This window comes from Astyanax mexicanus, chromosome 1 (genome assembly GCF_023375975.1).
Source record: "Astyanax mexicanus isolate ESR-SI-001 chromosome 1, AstMex3_surface, whole genome shotgun sequence".
NCBI lineage: Eukaryota > Metazoa > Chordata > Actinopteri > Characiformes > Acestrorhamphidae > Astyanax > Astyanax mexicanus.
Window position 1 is genome coordinate 69,155,843 of NC_064408.1, and position 18,265 is coordinate 69,174,107.

An 18,265-nucleotide genomic window follows, 5' to 3' on the forward strand; every position below is an offset into this window, starting at 1 on the left:
CATAACGTAGGTAAATCTCCGGACACCGGCATCTTAATTTTAGGTCACAATAAGTCAACCGTCGTTCACGAATGAACAGGTAGGATATTTGATCCATGGAAATAAATGAATTTTAGCTGTCACTGAAAATATCTGGTAACGGTCAATACTAGAATGCAAAGAACCAACAACAAATTACATAAACATTGCTCAAAATGTTTTACTACTCATGTTCGACAAAATACTTATTTTGACTTATTTAAATTTAAATTTAAGATGGCTCCATCCAGACATTAATCTATGCTATAGGATGTAAACAGTGGCCTTCTTGTGCAGTTTAAAAGTTCGAAATGCCTCGTTTTAAATGTCAGGGCTTTCCAGATTCTTCCAATGAGGTGTGGAGCTGTTCTAAGCCTGAATAACAGTGGAAAAATGGATTTATATGCAGGTGCAAAATATGCACCATCATGCTCATTCTAAAGCCTGTTTGGGCAAAGTGCACAGAAATCTGGATCTTGGAAATATGCAGGACACATTTAATACACCCAAAGTCCATTTCACACCAGAGTTCTCCTTTAACACTTTTAATATTCAACAAAACATTTAAACGTTTAAGTTTTGAGTTGTTTTATTTAAAGCAGAAATCCCTAAGATTTTCTCTTTTAAATTAAAAGCCGTATTGTTCCTAAGTTGGAAAAGAACAGCATGTTAAGGCTCAGCCATTCATCAAACATCTAATATGTTTACCAATGTTTGCCAATATTTTAGAAATGAACAAAACAATATACATAAAACAAAATTTCAAACAGCTTTTTTTTCTTACCAGATAGGTCTCTAAATCTCTGATTCCTAGAAACCTACAGACTGTCACTTTAATGTTAGCATGTCACGCTCAACAACTATTATGTTATGCATTGTAATGGTTATTCCACTGGACATCCAGTACCTTAAAGAGTTTCTCTTGGATGTCCAAATTGTCCAGTAGTGGCTGCTTCAGCCTCACATTAATCACTTGCAGTCTGAGTGAGCTCTCAGCAAGTCCAGTCTCACAGCTGTTCCAGTTCTGCAACAAAAGAAAAGAAATCACATTAATGATGTGTGAGGTATGGGGTTTTATGGTGTCTCTGTCAATGTGAATTCACAAAAGAGCAGGAAATAGCAATATTTACAATAAATAATTCACTTACAAACCCCCCTTTTACAAAAAAGGCCTGTGTCAAACAAACAAATGTACATAAAAACAAATGCAGTGATCTGCAAATCTCATAGCCCTATATTTTTCACAACAAAACAGAGAACACATATCACATGTTGAAATTGAGACATTTTGCCCTTATATATAAAACTAAAAACAAACAAACTGAATTAAAACTTGATGGCAGAAACACATCTCAAAGTTGGAATGGGGCAACAAGAGACTGGAAATGTGAGTGGTACCAATAAAAATGTTTAACAAAATTGTGAATATCCCATGATCTACAGTTCATAATATCACCAAAAGTTCCGGAGAAACTGGAGAAATCCTTGTGCAATCGCTTTGACAAGGCCAAGAGTTGGATGCTGGTGATCTTCGGACCCTCAGGTGGCAAAGCATTAAGGTACTTTAGTTTACTTTGAAAAAATGTAACATGAAAGAATAATTTCTTACATTGTATTATTTATTATCACAGACAGCCACACTCCCCTGTTTCTAATCAATTTGTACTTTTCAGAGGATGCTCCAGGAAAAGACTGGACTATTTACACTGGAAAGAGGTACTTTCCCACAGGCCAGATTCCAAATGTTAAATTGTCTCAAACATTCAATGTTTGAACCATTGGAATTCAAGAGAGTTTAGAGTACTAAACTATTTTAATAGTGTAATTCCAGATGGCTGATGTGTATCATTATTATTGTGAATAAATGGGAAAAAAAAACATGTTAAAAATCAGTCACAAAATATTGACTTTTGTATATCAGCTACTTGTGATCTCTTAATATCGGCATCGGCCATAAAAAAAAAAAACAATAACGGCCGATCACTATTTTACACAGTGTCACAACTTTGAAAATTGGGGTTGTATATTATCAAATGAAGGTGAATCAGTGTGTGCCACTATCATCCAAACAATAGCACTGTGGTCTCTTGTCCTGGATCTGTTTCAGGTGACCCCATGCTCCAGTGTTTTCTCAGGCTTGATCCGACTATTGATATGAGGAAGTTCCCATCCACTGTGTTCACTGTGAATTGTTTTGACTCTAAGCTGCTGTGTATGGCCATTCTGTGCTGTTCCTTGGAAGTTATGATAACCGAGGCGATCCCCCGGTCAATGCTCTTCATTTAGGAAGACAAAACAAGTGAGGTCATCATTCCTGCTAACCATCGGCCAAAGAAGAATGCCAATCAGACTGTGACGCAGTAGCTAGCTATCTTAACTGTTGATTCACACACCTATAACCCGTTTGGGTAACAACGTTTGAAAAATTCCTACTCAAACATTTCCAGTAAACTATGCTGGACACTAGCACCCACAGGAAAGGAACTTCAGAACCCTAGTATAATAGGAATTAAACCAATGTAGCAAGTTTACAGTCAGAAATGGTGTCAAAGTTCATCTATCTACTGGCAGACAGGATCCTTATCTCTGCATGCTACAGCATGCTTTACCAGGCCTTCCTGTACCACATGCATGTATAAAACACTGCCAATACTGGCACAAATGAGATTATGGGCATTTAATTTTTTTATCTATCTATTGCAATTTTCTTTTTCATCAGATTATTTTTTAGAATTGTAATATTTGTGAATCCCAAAGGTTTACAGTATTAAAGGTGTGGTAGAGTTGTAATGTTGACTTTTTCAGGGTTCTTGATCCATTTTAAGTCAAATTTAATGCTTTAAGGCCTCAATAAATATAATTTTAGGCCCAAATATGTAGTCACAACAAGTAAAAAAATAATTAATTGTATAATTTATTTACAATGTATCAGTTTTCAGATGATGCAGAAGTTGTTAGAATGTTAGCTAGCTCACCACTAACACTAGTTTTCTACCTGGTAATGTAGCTAACTTGCCGCTAATTATAACACCGTTAACCTTAGTTCTCTCCCCGTTAACGTTAGCTAGCTCTTCCCTAATGTTAGCTAGCGCTATGCTAACCTTAGTTCTCTCCCCAGTAAGCTTAGCTAGCTCTCCGCTAATGTTAGCTAGCTCTACGCTACCATAGTCCTCTCCCCAGTAATGTTAGCAAGCTCGCCACTAAACTTAGTTCTCTCCCCAGTAAGGTTAGCTAGCTCTACGCTAATGTTAGCTAGCTCTATGTTAACCTTAGTTCTCTCCCCAGTAAGGTTAGCAAGCTCACCACTAACCTTAGTTCTCTCCCCAGTAAGGTTAACTAGCTCTCCGCTAATGTTAGCTAGCTCTACGCTACCATAGTCCTCTCCCCAGTAATGTTAGCAAGCTCGCCACTAAACTTAGTTCTCTCCCCAGTAAGGTTAGCTAGCTCTACGCTAATGTTAGCTAGATTATCGAGATTTAAGAAATCTTTAAGAAAATTTAAAGACTTTTTAATGACTTGCGAAACCCTGTTTTTATAGTTGTAATTGTTTGTGTTTCTTTCAATTAAATTAATGAAGCACTTGGTTTTCTGCTGGAAAAAAATTGCCAATTAGAGCGTTTTTAAAGACACAACCTAAAAATCTTTGTGAGCTGTAAACATCAAGTACAGTAAGGTTAGAACTTGTCTCTGTATAAAGGAAATAACTGGAAAAGAAAGCCTTAGTATGTTTTGAAATAGTGTAAAGGAAATGTACCATAATGCTACCAATGTGTCATATTGCACTATAAGACAAACATCCAAACAAAATTTGGTCTTATTATTCCATGTTATTATTGTTAGTGACACCAGTTAATAAAAATCCATTATGGTAATTTGTGCATTTAAATACTGTAAAAAAATCTCTACAGACAGAAGTTCAGATTTTTTTTGATTTAGCGAGAAAAAATTCATATAGAAGTTCTAATAAACTGTATAATACTAGTGTTTTTAACTATTGCTGACTCTAGTGCAGCCATTTTGGATCCTAAAAGTGGGATTTTTTTTAAGGAGGAAATCCAACCTGTGGGGGTGTTCGAATTGAAGGCCCAATCCCATTTCACTCCTTGGCCCTACCACTTACCCCTACCCCTTCTTTTCGAGTGTAACCCTTCAGAAAGAGGGGGGATGATGCAGAAATGAATAATTACTGTCCATTCCTTAATTTCTCTGTGACGGGGAGCTGAAATTAGCTTTAATTAGCTTTGATTGTATTTTATTTTTACCTTAAATTCTGCAGCGCCTGCCGTCTGTTGGACCATTTGAGGTGGAAAGGGAAAGTTAGCTAGCTAGTTAGCTACTGAGAAAACTACTAGCAACCTTTTTTATGCTTGTTATGAGTGCTAATCATCACTTTTAACAAGGAAAATACCTACATTTGTGGGTTACTTTAGTCGATGGTTCCGTCATCTTACTGATGATTCTCATAAACTCTTTGTTTTGAAATGTGCCTCTGAAAAATCTCTGTATGAAGAGCTAACAAGCCTTATCCCTTCCTTCTACCCTTCAGCCTAACAAGAATCGGGTAAGTGGTAGGGCCAAGGGGTGAAATAGAATTGGGGCAAAATTTCCTAACTGGAACTCAACTGTAACACAACATATATATGCCGGCACTACTAAAATAAGTTACAGGAGAGTTCTTAAAGATATCGGTACATAAAAATATTCTGTTAGAACACTAAACTCAAAACTGATGTCTGAAGAAAGTATGTAGTCTTACAAAACCCCAAAACTCTAAATCTCACCAAGCAGAAGAGCTTTTATGTGAAATTGTGTCTAATGCCCTAATTAAAATGTTGGATTAATAGAGCAGTCTGAAACTTAGCCTTCTATCAGTGTGATAGAAGCCAGCTGTCTCATATGTGGATCATGGCAAGATTATGTCTGATCTTCTATCTTCTGACTGCTATACTACAGTAGAGAAATGCACTAAAATGGAGTATGTAGGTCAAAGGCAGCTAAACAAGATTATCTTAGATTATCATAGTGAACAAAAGATTCAGTAATGGACTTTCTATACAGCGAGATGTGTCACCACTAATGATGTTGAGAAAAGCTGTGTCATATTATTTTAAGCCTAAGAAAGATTGATCTTTGTGAATCTTAAAGGCCATTCAATATATTTGCATTTTTGCTGAACAGCTTGCATTTGACATTTTAGCAAATCCAGCATTTTGTTCAAATTGCAGGCGGACACTTTGCCCAAACCCTAATCTCAGTTAAGGGAGAGATCCAATTATACTGTAATTTCTCTGCATCTATAATTCTATCAAGATTGCACCCTCTTATGCCAAAAGGGATAAAGAACGTCTAGAATGAGCTCCAAAGCCTGAGGTTTCAGCCAGATACCTGAATGATAGTTTCAGTGAGAGTTTTTCTCTTCTCCACCAGAACATGGCTCTGCTCCCAAGCCTCTTTCAAGGCCCCCAGCTCGGCACTCAGCTTGGCCTGCGCTTCTGCATCTGCCAGTAGAAAGATCTGCCTGCCGTTCTGTATGGTCTGACTGTAGAGTTCTTCATGCAGGCTCAGCCGTTCTTTAGCTTGCTGTAGAAAACATATATACAAAAGCTGTTAGAGATGGATGTTTTTATGCTTTTTATTTATTTATTTATGTTATTATATTATTTGCACAAGGAGGTGGGGTAAACACAAGCAACTAAGGCACTGCAAGGGTCTTTGTTTGGTTCCACTTAAATGCAAGATTCACGCTGATGTCCACCAGCTGTGAATACTTTGTTGTCCTAACGAGCCCCTGGATTATTGTACACACTTATCTCTTCTGAAAACAGATTAATTGGGTGAACAAAACAATAATAAAAAAAAAAAAAAACTCGCAATAGTCAATATCTAAGATGCATATTGCTACATTTTTTAATTGCGATGCATCATGGCCACAAAGTATCGTTACACCCCTACAAGGAACTAAACAAAAAAGAGAAAAAAACTACACAGGGAAGGTTAAAAGCCTAAAAAAGGTATTTTACAAAGGAACCTCCCCTCAAAGTAAGAATATGAGAAAAAAGTATTGAATTCATTGCACCAAAGTTGTTTTACGTATTTAGTATCTGCATTTGTTATACTGTGAGAAGATAGGATTTCTGCAGTTTTTTTAGCTAATGAGGTTAGTACTGTTTTTGAGGCTTTGCCAAATCATTCACTTAAATGATAATTTTTGCAAAAAAAAAAAACAAAAAAAAAAACCTAAAGCTCATTTACATCAGTTTAGCTTTTTTTCCCCCTCATACCTCATAGTCTTGTATGGAGTGCTGGAGCTGTTGAAGGCTGCAAAGTGGCAAACCAGCAGGGGGAAGTATAGGTTCTATATCCCCAAGAAGCTTCCAGAGTGTTTTCATGCCTACACCACAGAACCTCCATTTATCTGTCAGCTGCTCCAAACTTCTGCTGCGCTTCTGGACTCTGTGCAGTGTGCTCTGCCATTGCTCCTTCAGCTGAGTTAACTTCAGGATTAGATCTCTCCTAAACACAACACACACACAATCAAGCAATTTCACACACTGCTAGTACACCACGCTAGCAAGTCTACAGCAGACTACTGACAGCAACACATCCTACATAATGATTCTGTTTCATGTCCTTGTTGGCAGCACAGACCGCTTAATTTCCTGTGAGTAAGCCAGTTTGTTTCAGGGATGAACTGCCTGGCACTCCCCCTGCTTGAATTATGGTCTCAGCTGGATATCTTTACTAGGCCCCTGAGCAAAGAACTGGAAAACCACTTTTTTAATTCCTTTAGACAACATCCCTCAATATGATATCCCAAGCTTGTATTTCTTAGTCACAACATACAAGAAAACCCTCAGCAAAACGGTGTCATAGAAAACACTAGTGCATCTCCAAAAATTTGAATATCATTGAAAAGTTACTTGATTTCAGTAATTAAGTTCAAAATGTGCAACTCATACATTATTTACATAGATATATTACAGTGATCTATACTAAGTGTTTATTTCTATGATCGTTGATGATTATGGCTTAAAGCCAATAAAACCCAAAAATCAGTGTATAAGAAATTTTAAATAAGACCAAGTGATACTTTCCGCAGTGTGGGCAGTGTGCCAAGTCCTGCTGGAAAATGAAATGATCTCCATAAAAGTTGTCAGCAGAGAGAAGCATGAAGTGCTGTAAAATCTTCTGGTAGAAGCTGCTCTGACCTGGACCAATACCAGCAGATGACATGACTCTCCAAACCATCACTGATCATCAGGAAATTTTAAATTTGATTTGTAAATCAAGGGAGCAGAGTGAGGAGAGGCACACAGTCCAAGCTGCTTGAGGTCTAGTGCGGATTTCATTTTTCAGCAGGACTTGGCACACTGCCCACACTGCCAAAAGTACCAATTGGTCTTATATAATATTACAATTTTCTGAGACACTGACTTTTTGGTTTCTATTAGCTGTAAGCCACAATAAAATAAACAGTTAAGATGTAATACATCTATATAAGTTTATCAGTTTCACATTTTGAACAGAATTACTAAAATAAAGTAATTTTTCAATGATATTCAGATTTTTTGAGATGCAGTATTATACTGTCATTATGTGCACCGATTCTCACCTGTCCACTATCTGGCCATTTTCCAGAAGACTCAAAGCTTCATTAACCACAGAATCCAGGAGCTGCTGTCCAATAAGAACTTCCATCTTCAGCTTCTGCAGAGACAAACAGGAGGAAAACACTAACATGAAATTCTGCTGTATGTTATTTGGCTTTTTCAAAATACAAAAATATTCAGCACCACTGATGAAATGGACTTCCATTAATGAGAATATTCTTATGCCAGCGATCAGTTTTAAATAAAATATGGATCTTAAGAACCACCAGCTCTTCAACAGATATTGTACAGCAGAGAGGGACCAAAAAGCATCAATACAATCACTATGTTTAGATTACAAGCCTTATTAATCAATTTAGCTTACTTGCTCAGATCTAATTTGTCAATATTGCTAGTTCACATTCATAAATGTATCTGTGTGTAATAAGAAAATCTGTCCCTGAAACTGCACACATGCACAGATTTAGGACAGCAACAAATAATAAATTAAATGGATTAAAATGGATTATTAAAATATATTTTATTAATTATTATTGATTAATTGGGTCTAGAGTGAGTCACGAGCAGTGCCTTTAATGTGGCTGCTCAACCAGGAGTTCCAAATCAAGCCATAGTTTTACGCTAGTCAAGCTAAGGTTAGCTCTCACTTAATGTTACCAGAGCCTGCTAGAGTAGTTAAACAAGACATGTCCCATTTTCAGTAAATTTACAGTACAGGCCACATCTCACGCGTGTTTATCAAGTTTTCTGTCCACCACTAATGTGGTGGCATTAAGCTAGCTACATTCAGAGTCACATAAAATCAATCCTCTGACTTTGCATGGCAGTGTTTGACAACTCACAGCCGAGTAAATATTTACGTTATATACACTGTTGCTGTTATTAAATGATAATGTTATAATAATAATAATAATAATAATAATTTTGGGTTAATTCTTCATGTAAACACTAAAATATTTATTAATGGTAGGTTCTGTGTTCCTTACACAAATACAACACTAGTTCTCTAAAATCTCTAATGTCTGGTCAAATATAATGAATAAATTATATTAATAAATATATTTACTTTTATCTTAAAATCATAAATAAATAATAAATAATCAGGACAATCAACTTGTTGGTTATGCCGCAAACTGAGGACAGACAAGATGCTAGTTTGAAAGCTCCCCTAAATAAGGTGATCTGTGCATGTGCAATAGCCAAAATAAGACGAAACAATCTAATTTTGTCAGATTGTAAGATAATTGATTAAAAATGTTTTTGAAATAATAATTTATAAAGATTGGATCTGACATGCCCACAAAGAAAAAAAAGAGACTTTCTAAAATCTCTATGTGGCCAAGGAACAGAGCATATGAAAAGTGCAGTAAAAACAGATGACAGAAGAAAGAAGACAACAAAAGAAAAAATGTCTCTGACCTGGTGTTGCATTAGCTGCTCTCTTATTGAAGATTCATTTCCTGAAATGTCATTGGATAGGCCAGAGTCTACTTTCTCTAATAAATCCATCCATGCCTGGCATTTCATCTGGAAACTCTGAGAACACAACTCCTCCCTAAACACCTCCCTAACAAAAAACAACAAAAACAGGATATAATCTCAGTACACTTAGCAAAGAACAGAAAATCACACACAGAAGACAGTGGCTTACTGCTTTAAAGACCATCTAGTTTCAGCATCACACACCTGTGTCTGGCTGTGGCTTGAGAAAAGACCCGCACCCACTGTGTGTTAAGGACTCGCAGTTGCTTGGCCTTGTATGTGCAGAGGTTCAATGAGAGACTGCGTTTATTCAAATCTCCAAGGTGAGGGGTCAAACCACTCTGCTCCAAAAGACTCAGCTTATGAAGTACAAAGAAAGAGAGAGAATGAATGAAAGAATTTGGGGCAATAATGATTTGTTTTGTTTATTTATTTTTTTTAAACAGGCAGGTTTGCATAAAAAAAACTAGAGTGAACTGTCTCACCTTTCGACACTCTGTGCTTGCTGTAGTGGAGGATATTAAGCTCTCAAAGTTTTTCAGACGTTGCTCCAGTGATGCCAGATCAGTATTAAAGCTGACATGCTCTTCTAGCTCCTCCTGTGGAACACATGCAAATCTACTTAGTGGATGTCTTCAAGTGCCTTTACAATATTCACAGATTGAATTTACAATGACAATGGGCATTCCAAAGCTCTCTATTAAAGCAACGTCATGCTCAGATTACAGACTTTATGTCCTTATGTCAGTGTAAAAGTCACCAAATTAAGTACTCTATTGTTATTTATGTAGTTAAATTCATCACCTGCAGCTCTAGACGTCTCCTAGCCAATGCCTGGCCCAGATGCACAACGTCACGGGAGAGTAACCTGGTCTCTGATTGGATCAGAGCAGCTGCCTGTGAGTCTGTCAGTGCAATAAGAGGCTTAGAGGACACCAAGACTTCTGCAACACCGTTCTGCAAAACCTTCATTCCATTCTCCAGCACCTGGCAAAGACACACATATCATGTGTAAATGGAAATGGAAAGAATTCTGGGTAAAAATACAGTATTTAATTTTTCCATCCAACACTGATTCTGTGACCGATATCCACTCATGGTTCTGACAGCTAGAAATGTAACCTTCAAATACATAGAATGCATTTTACTATGTTAGAATTTGAAGAAAATTAATGAACCGACTGAGTCACTCAGGAGAGTTCATTCATTCAACCATTCATTTGTATTTAAATTTAAAGAAAGGAGCGTAGTAAGAGTTTTTTTTTTTACACTGTCATTTAACCTTCACTGCCCTTGCCTTGTATTAGTCATCATGCTTTTTGCAATTCAATTCTAAGAGTTACAAGCCTGATATTAAACTACTCTCTCTCGGGGTGGGCTACACAGCTTCGGAGAAGCAGAGTACCTTGGTGTATTTTTAGGGCTCTACACAATGCCCTATGTTAATCAGAAACTCAATGTACCACTAGAACAACGCTGCACCTCTCCACCAAACTCCTTAAAGCTTTTAAAGCACCAAAACTTTTTTTTCATTTGCACACCTGTGCCTTATGAGTTACAGCTCAAGGCCTAGTAGGGGTGGGCAATATGACCCTAAAATAATATCACAATATTTCATGGTATTTTCATGATAACGCTACTCCTGGCGATATGAAAAAACACTGAACATTAAATTTTATTTTATTATTGCATACAATACGATGTGGCACACCCCTAACTTAGATATTAAAAAAATACAAGAATTTTATCAGATTTGTGACAGAAGTCCAGAATGTATCCAATGATCCAGAATGTAATGATACTAATAACAATGCTCTCCATATATCTCCATATATCCAGGATTAAAGTAAAATAAATTATACTGGACTGATATAATCTGTCTCTAGTAGATATATAATGGGAAACGAGAAGTGTGATTTTTTCTTTTTCTACAAACAGCAAAAAAGTAGTACCCTGATGTGATAATTAGGGGTGGGTGATATGGCACGATATTTCAGGGTATAATATTGTACATGATATTCAAAAATGTTGGCGAAATTATTGCGTACGATATAATTTTATAAGCCGTATGTTCGATGAGGGCATAAAACATAAAATATATTTTCTACATTATAATGCAAATACACTTAATTTGTGATTTCCATAAATTGAAAATCGTTGAAGTACGTTTGGGGGACATGTGTCTAGAATTCAAAGTGTCTCAATATTAGTTTTGGTTGAATAAGCTGTTGTTAAATGCCATAAACATAAATGCAAAACCTTCTGTGATTTTTCTTTTTAAATATTATTTTAATCATATCTATGTTTACTCAAATAGCAACCAAACCACGCTTCTATTTCCACACTCTGCCCTCAGCATGTTTCATTTTGAAACTTCTATCCGGTGAGATTTGATTTGCTGGAGTGTCTGTGATGTGAGTCTTGGTAAATCACTCACGCTGATGGCGTTGATCCTGCTGTGAAGAAGCTCAGCCCTGTTCTCATCTGCTTCCAGGGGGCTGAGGAGCATCTCATACTGCTGCCACTGACTGCTCAGGTTCGCACAGCAGTCTTCATATATCACCCTGTACTCCACCCAGAGACGCAGCACTGTCTGAGCCTTCTGCAGCTCTGCACTCACGTCCTGGACCACCACTGTCCTCCTGGAACACACACATTCACATGCATGCACACAGATATACATTAAAGCAAAGACTATACTATACTGTACTATATTGCAATTAGAACACATAATAATTCCACTTCTTTTTTCTAGCCTCCACAGGAAGACCTCAAACTGCAGAATTTTCCAGGAAAACCTTTGAGTTCATAGAACATGGCAACCTCATATACAACCTGAACCCTTCTCTATACACCTCTAAAATATTTTGTTCAATGAAATATAAAGGACATACTTGGGGGTTGTATTTTCCCACTTTTAATGCTTGTGTGGTTTTATGTGCTATTATTTTTAACTGACGTTTCATTGTAACTTAGAAACGTCAGGTACATTTAACTGTCTGTTTTTGTCATTGCACCTTTAAGATGTTTATCTGTAAAATACCACTGCTAAAACCTTTGTCTTTTTGACTGAGTGTCAAGTAACTAAGTACAAATGCATTTTTACGTTATCCAAGTTGAAATGTTGGTTATCTATACCATTCCGACATCCTGCTGGTTTATTTGATCCATCACACCTGCACACGTCACGCCCACACTCCAGCAAGAACAGAGCAGACATATGTATATCCTAGATTCTGTGTATATTCTAGATCTGTGCAGAGACTCAAGAGAACTCCAGACAAACGTCCAACTAATTTTCTTTAATATTTCTGCATTGTACTAAAATACATTCGTTTTCAATGAGCACATGTGCATCTGAAACATGGAGCCTAGTGCAATAGTGATTGACCGATAAATTGCCATTATTTAGATAATTGGCATCGGCCTATATCTGCGCCCACAAGGCTGATTATTTAATGAAAGCCTCAGGCTCTGCTCTGTGCAGAACTGTGTTGTTCTGCAGTTGAGTCGTTAGAGCTCCCCCTAGTGTCCATCCCACCATCCTACTGATACACAGCAGAGGAGCTGAGGAACTCAGTTCCCCAGAACCTGCAGAGCTTCAGACACAGCTGCAGAGAACGACTTCACTTCAGCTTCTACTGGATCCAGACTGGACAGGAAAGCGAATCTATCTGACTGGCTTTAGCAATCAGCAGCTAACGCTAACCGACTAGCTCACGATAACCGGAAAGCTAACGCTAACCGACTAGCTCACGATAACCGGAAAGCTAACGCTAACCGGCAAGCTAACGCTAACCGACTAGCTAACGCTAACCGGCAAGCTCACGATACCCAACTAGCTCACGCTAACCGACTAGCTCACGATAACCGGAAAGCTAACGCTAACCGACTAGCTCATGATAACCGACTAACTCAAGCTAACCGACAAGCTAACGCTAACCGGCAAGCTAACGCTATCCGGGAAACTCACGCTAACCGGCAAACTCACGCTAACCAGCAAGCTAACACTAACCTAACCGGCAAGCCAACGCTAACCGGCAAGCTAATGTTAACTGACAAGCTAATGCTAACCGGTTGCTTTAGCTCAGCTCAGCTAACCTACAGGAGAGAAACTCCTGTTTAAGACTTTATATCTAGAACAGTGTGTGCTGAAGCCAAATCACTTAAACCAAACACCCAATACAGCCAAACAATTAAACAGTGGGGAAATCCCAGCTCCCTAACCAGTAAATATAGCCTTTGCATTTATATTACCTTATGTGTTCATCTCGTAATTTAAATACAATATACAGCATGTTTTGAAGGCATTATTAGTTGGGACTCGATAAAATGCGAAATATACCATGCTTGATAGTTATTTACACAAAATTGCTTGCAAACCTAACTCCTTAATTGATTTAATTGATTGAGAAGGTAACGAGAAGCTCTATAGATCAGTTAATTGGCTAATTTACCCACCATTTACTTTAACTGGATTCAGCTTTTTACCGGGCCCATTATAAGTGTGGGTGTCGTACTGAATCAGGTGTAAATGATAGAGATATTGTTAAATGTCTGTCGTGGTGCTAAAATGTGTGAGTGGTGTGCTAAAAAGTGATTTGGTTAGTGTGGGTTGTTGTAATGCAGGTGTCAGGTGTGGCTAATGTAATGAGTAAATGGCAAATTCTGTAGTTATGTACTTTACTTTGAAAAAAATTAACATGATAAAATATTTTTTTATATTGTATTATTTACTATCAAAGATAACAGCCACATCAGGATGTACTTTTTAAAGTATGCTGTGGCAGCCCGCTCAAGGAATAGACTGAAATATTTAAACTGGAAAGAAATACTTTCCCACAGGCCAGATTCTCTGTATTACTCTGTAATGTCACTGACTGACTGAGTTAAGATAATATATGTGTCAGTATTTTACACATATTCTGTGTTTGTTTTAAATAAACTGTAAAAGAGATTCCATTGTCTCTTCTTTTTTACACTGCACATTTTCCAAATGAAAAAGTGTCTTAAATATTCAATGTTTGAGCCACTGGAACTCAAGTGAGTTTAGAGTACTAAACTATTTTAATAGTGTAATTCCAGATGGCTGATGCGTATTATTACTATTGTGAATAAATGGGGAAAATACAAGCTAAAAATCAGTTGTGAAGAAAACAAAATATCGGCTTTGTATATAGGTCACTTGTGATCTATAAATAACGGCATAGGCCATTAAAAAAAACATCATCGGTCTATCACTAGTAGTGCATCCCAAATTTATCAATCTTACCATTTTAATATAACATTATAGTCATTATGGCTTTCAGAGAAATTTGTTTTGGTAGTGCACTATGGACTCCTGTGGCATGGCCTAAGCTTTTGTCCTTAATGGCTTTTTGTCCCCTTACATTACTTTTACTTTAATGCTTTAAGTAGCTTTGAAACCAGAACTTTTACACTGATTTTTCTTGGTCTGCCACTTCAGGCCTTAACTAGAACTGTGTCTGAGGTCTTCCATTTTCTCAGTTTGTACCCAACAGTGGAAATTGACAGCTGAAATCTCTGAGATTTTTTCTCTCCTTCTCCTAAACCATGATGTTGAACAATCTTTGTGTTCAGGTCATTTGAGAGTTGTTTTGAGGCTCCCATGTTGCCACTTTGTGCTTGTAGGTCAAGGGTCAATGAGCTTACCAAACTTTTTTTTTTTCATTCCAATAATTAGTGCTAAAGGTTTTTAAATCAATAAAATGACATATGACTTATGCACCTGTCTAGCTTTGTATAAAAGTGTTGCACACTGTCTGTAAATCCTATAAACTTCATTTCACTTCTTAAATATCACTGTGTTCATCTGCTATATAATATATTTAACTGAAATGACTGATCCAAACAACCAATGATTAATAAAGGAAAATCAAGAAAGTAATCAGGAGTACCCAAACTTTTTCACACCAGTGTAGATGGGAGTTAAAAGCAGCTATAAAAGCTGTAAGTTAAGAGAATAACTTTGGACTGGGATAGGCTGAAACTGTGATCCAAAACAAAAGATACCGCTTTATTCCCCAAATAATCTCCACTCTACATAAAGCTACCAAACATCATTCAACACACAGCTGCTGCGCTGGTTTTGAGTGTATGTTCCAAGCCGGTAGCCCTTAACTGTAATCCTGAAGGCAAACAGACAGTTTTCTCCATGTGAGTCAGTGCTGTTTGATTTAATTATTCCAGGAACCAGAGTCCTCGGAGTACACATCCTCTGCTTTAATCACTGAGGACACAAACTCTGCACAGTCACTTAGTAAAAGTGTGTGAGCTAAGAAAATGCATTAGCAGACGAAACCAGGAGGCAGTGAGTTCATCCAAATCAGTGCCACATTTATGTACAAAAAATAGAAGAGGTGATCTGAACTTGATGGAATTGTTTGTGCAGACTTTTTTGGCCATATCTCCTTTTATATTTGTGCATAACATAAAAAGAACCAGATCAAAGTAGAAGTCTTCTACCAGAAAGATACTGGAGGAAAGTTATATATATAAAAATAAAAAAAACCTGGAAAAATGAAACGCAGGAGAGAACATAGGTAAGACTTATTAAGACAGGTGGAAGCTAGTGTTTGGCTGAGATATGAGTGATGTGAGTCTCCTGTTAGAACTTTCACAGAAGTCTAGGATTAATGCTATTTAATTACCTCCGTTTCTTTTTAAATGCATATTAAAATGACAGCAACAATATATGATAAAATCAGGTAATAGTCATAGTAGGCCTGGACAATAATTCGATAACGGTATTTATCGCGATAAGAAATGTTTCAATAACGGTGATATCATTTTTGTGTCATATCGATATGTATTATTTACAGAAACACGGCTCAGCTGCGCTCCATTCGGCCCCTAAAATCTCTTGCGCTGAAACTCGGCCGCGCTCCGGTCAGCATCTAAAAGCTCTCGCGCTGAAACTCGCGCTGAAGCTCGGCCGCGCTCCGGTCAGCATCTAAAATCTCTCGCGCTGAAGCTCGGCCGCGCTCCGGTCAGCATCTAAAATCTCTCGCGCTGAAGCTCGGCCACGGTCCGGTCAGCATCTAAAATCTCTCGCGCTGAAAGTCGCGCTGAAATCTCTCGCGCTGAAGCTCGGCCGCGCTCCGGTCAGCATCTAAAACCTCTCGCGCTGAAATCTCTCGCGCTGAAGCTCGGCCGCGCTCCGGTCAGCATCTAAAATCTCTCGCGCTGAAACTCGGCCGCGCTCCGGTCAGCATCTAAAACCTCTCGCGCTGAAACTCGCGCTGAAGCTCGGCCGCGCTCCGGTCAGCATCTAAAACCTCTCGCGCTGAAACTCGCGCTGAAATCTCTCGCGCTGAAGCTCGGCCGCGCTCCGGTCAGCATCTAAAATCTCTCGCGCTGAAAATCTCTCGCGCTGAAACTCGGCCGCGCTCCGGTCAGCATCTAAAATCTCCTTTTAGAATCTCCTAAATTTCTTTATTCTGGCTGAAACACTTTTGTTGTTTATGTTATATCTAAGTTATTTATAGTTATAAAAGCCTATAGGTTTGCTTATTTGACTGTGATATCATGTTCCTTTTATGTATATAAAGGCTTTTTTCCTTATCCTGGTTGAAGCACTTTTGTTTTGATCTGTTAAATTTGTTTACGGAAGAATAAGAAGCTTTGCCTCTGTTGTAAATGTAAAGTTATTTATATTGGTAATATGTACAGTACAGGCCAAAAGTTTGGACATACCTTCTTATTCAATGCGTTTTCTTTATTTTAATGACTCTTTCATTTCATGAGGCATTGAATAAGAAGGTGTGTCCAAACCTTTGGCTTGTACTGTATATAGGTTATAGGCTTGTGTTTGACAGAGATGTCATGTTTTTATTTTGCTATAAGTGATTAAAAGTGATCACTGGTTTATTTTGACCATTTTTTATTTCTAAAGTATTATATAGTTTTTGTGAAAGGAGGCTTTAAAGACTTAAGTTTTTCTTAGGCCTTCAAAATATTTATGTCGATATCGAAATTATATCGTATCGACCGAAATTATGGAATATATTGTGATATAAATTTTGGCCATATCGTCCAGCACTAAGTCATAGCAAGTTAATGACATACAGTCAAACATTACATTACATTACATTTGGCAGACGCTTTTGTCCAAGGCGACTTACAATAGTGAAGTACAAAGTAATAGAAGTTATAGGAAAAAACATCTATAGACAGGGCCTAAAGAAGGTCAAAGGGAAGTGAGGTGTTAAGAGAGTAAGTGCTCTTTGAAGAGCTCTGTCTTCAGGACAGATGGACTTGCAAGACATGAAGCACAAAAACTGTTAAACTAAACTGATAAAGAACATGCTGAAACAGAAGTTACTGTGCTGTACAGAAGTACTGACCGTGTTTTCTCCCGCTCCAGACGATCACTCAGAAGTAAAGCTGCACCAGGGTGGATTTTGTCTTTCAGATTTGAGCAAAGACTGGATACCTTGGTCCAAACCTCCTCTGAGCTGTTCAGCTCCATCTGAAGCTCCTATAAACAATTATTATCTTTAGATTACAAGAGTAATAATTAAGAGAATCAGGTATAGATTTTTTTAAAGCATCACTTCAGGCCTACAATAAAAAAAGTTAATTTCTCTTTTTATCACTCATCAAGTCTCATTTCTGTATGAGTAAAAGCTAGTCTAGCTTTTATCAGATTTTTCCTAAAAGAGAATTTGAGCCCCTAGGGCCAACAGTCCATTTTCACACCTTGCGTCTGCGCCATTTAAATAGCAAAGACACTTAGGAATATTTCTATGCCAAAGGGTGTGGTAGTCTGAATTTGAGGTGTGTTCAGGAACATTTCTGATGTATTGCTATCTTGGCAGCAGAAAACACAAGTGCACCACTGACTGATTTAAACCCTGAAAACCGTCAACCGTCAGACGTTCATTGCTATCTTAGCAACGCAGGTGTGCCATGCATGCTCAGAGGGCAAAGCCAACATTTACATCAACGATAAAAAGAACACAAAATAAAATAACATTACTGTTCACTAAAATGACCTGCTCACGCACCTTCAGTGTGAACGAGCGGGTCAGTTTCCTCTATTTAAAACACCTGACTCTTTAAGGGAAGGCAAGTTGACACACTGACTGGTTTATTTCAAGTTACGCCCAAAACACAGACATTTCCTAAATCAA

The 18,265-nt window shown here is 37.7% G+C and overlaps 1 protein-coding gene across 8 annotated transcripts in view; it reads right to left on the reverse strand.

The window, feature by feature from the left end:
* Positions 1–18,265, reverse strand: part of LOC103031412 (nesprin-2) — a 157,193-nt gene that overhangs the window by 28,064 nt on the left and 110,864 nt on the right. For all 8 annotated transcript variants that reach the window (XM_049482150.1, XM_049482120.1, XM_049482143.1 and 5 more), the window contains 10 exons: positions 17,477–17,610; positions 11,548–11,752; positions 9,915–10,097; positions 9,596–9,709; positions 9,315–9,469; positions 9,048–9,195; positions 7,631–7,725; positions 6,300–6,531; positions 5,404–5,598; positions 926–1,042 (listed from right to left, as the gene is read on the reverse strand). In XM_049482150.1, coding sequence (XP_049338107.1) covers positions 926–1,042; positions 5,404–5,598; positions 6,300–6,531; positions 7,631–7,725; positions 9,048–9,195; positions 9,315–9,469; positions 9,596–9,709; positions 9,915–10,097; positions 11,548–11,752; positions 17,477–17,610 — 1,578 coding nt within the window. The remainder of the gene's footprint in view (positions 1–925; positions 1,043–5,403; positions 5,599–6,299; positions 6,532–7,630; positions 7,726–9,047; positions 9,196–9,314; positions 9,470–9,595; positions 9,710–9,914; positions 10,098–11,547; positions 11,753–17,476; positions 17,611–18,265) is intronic.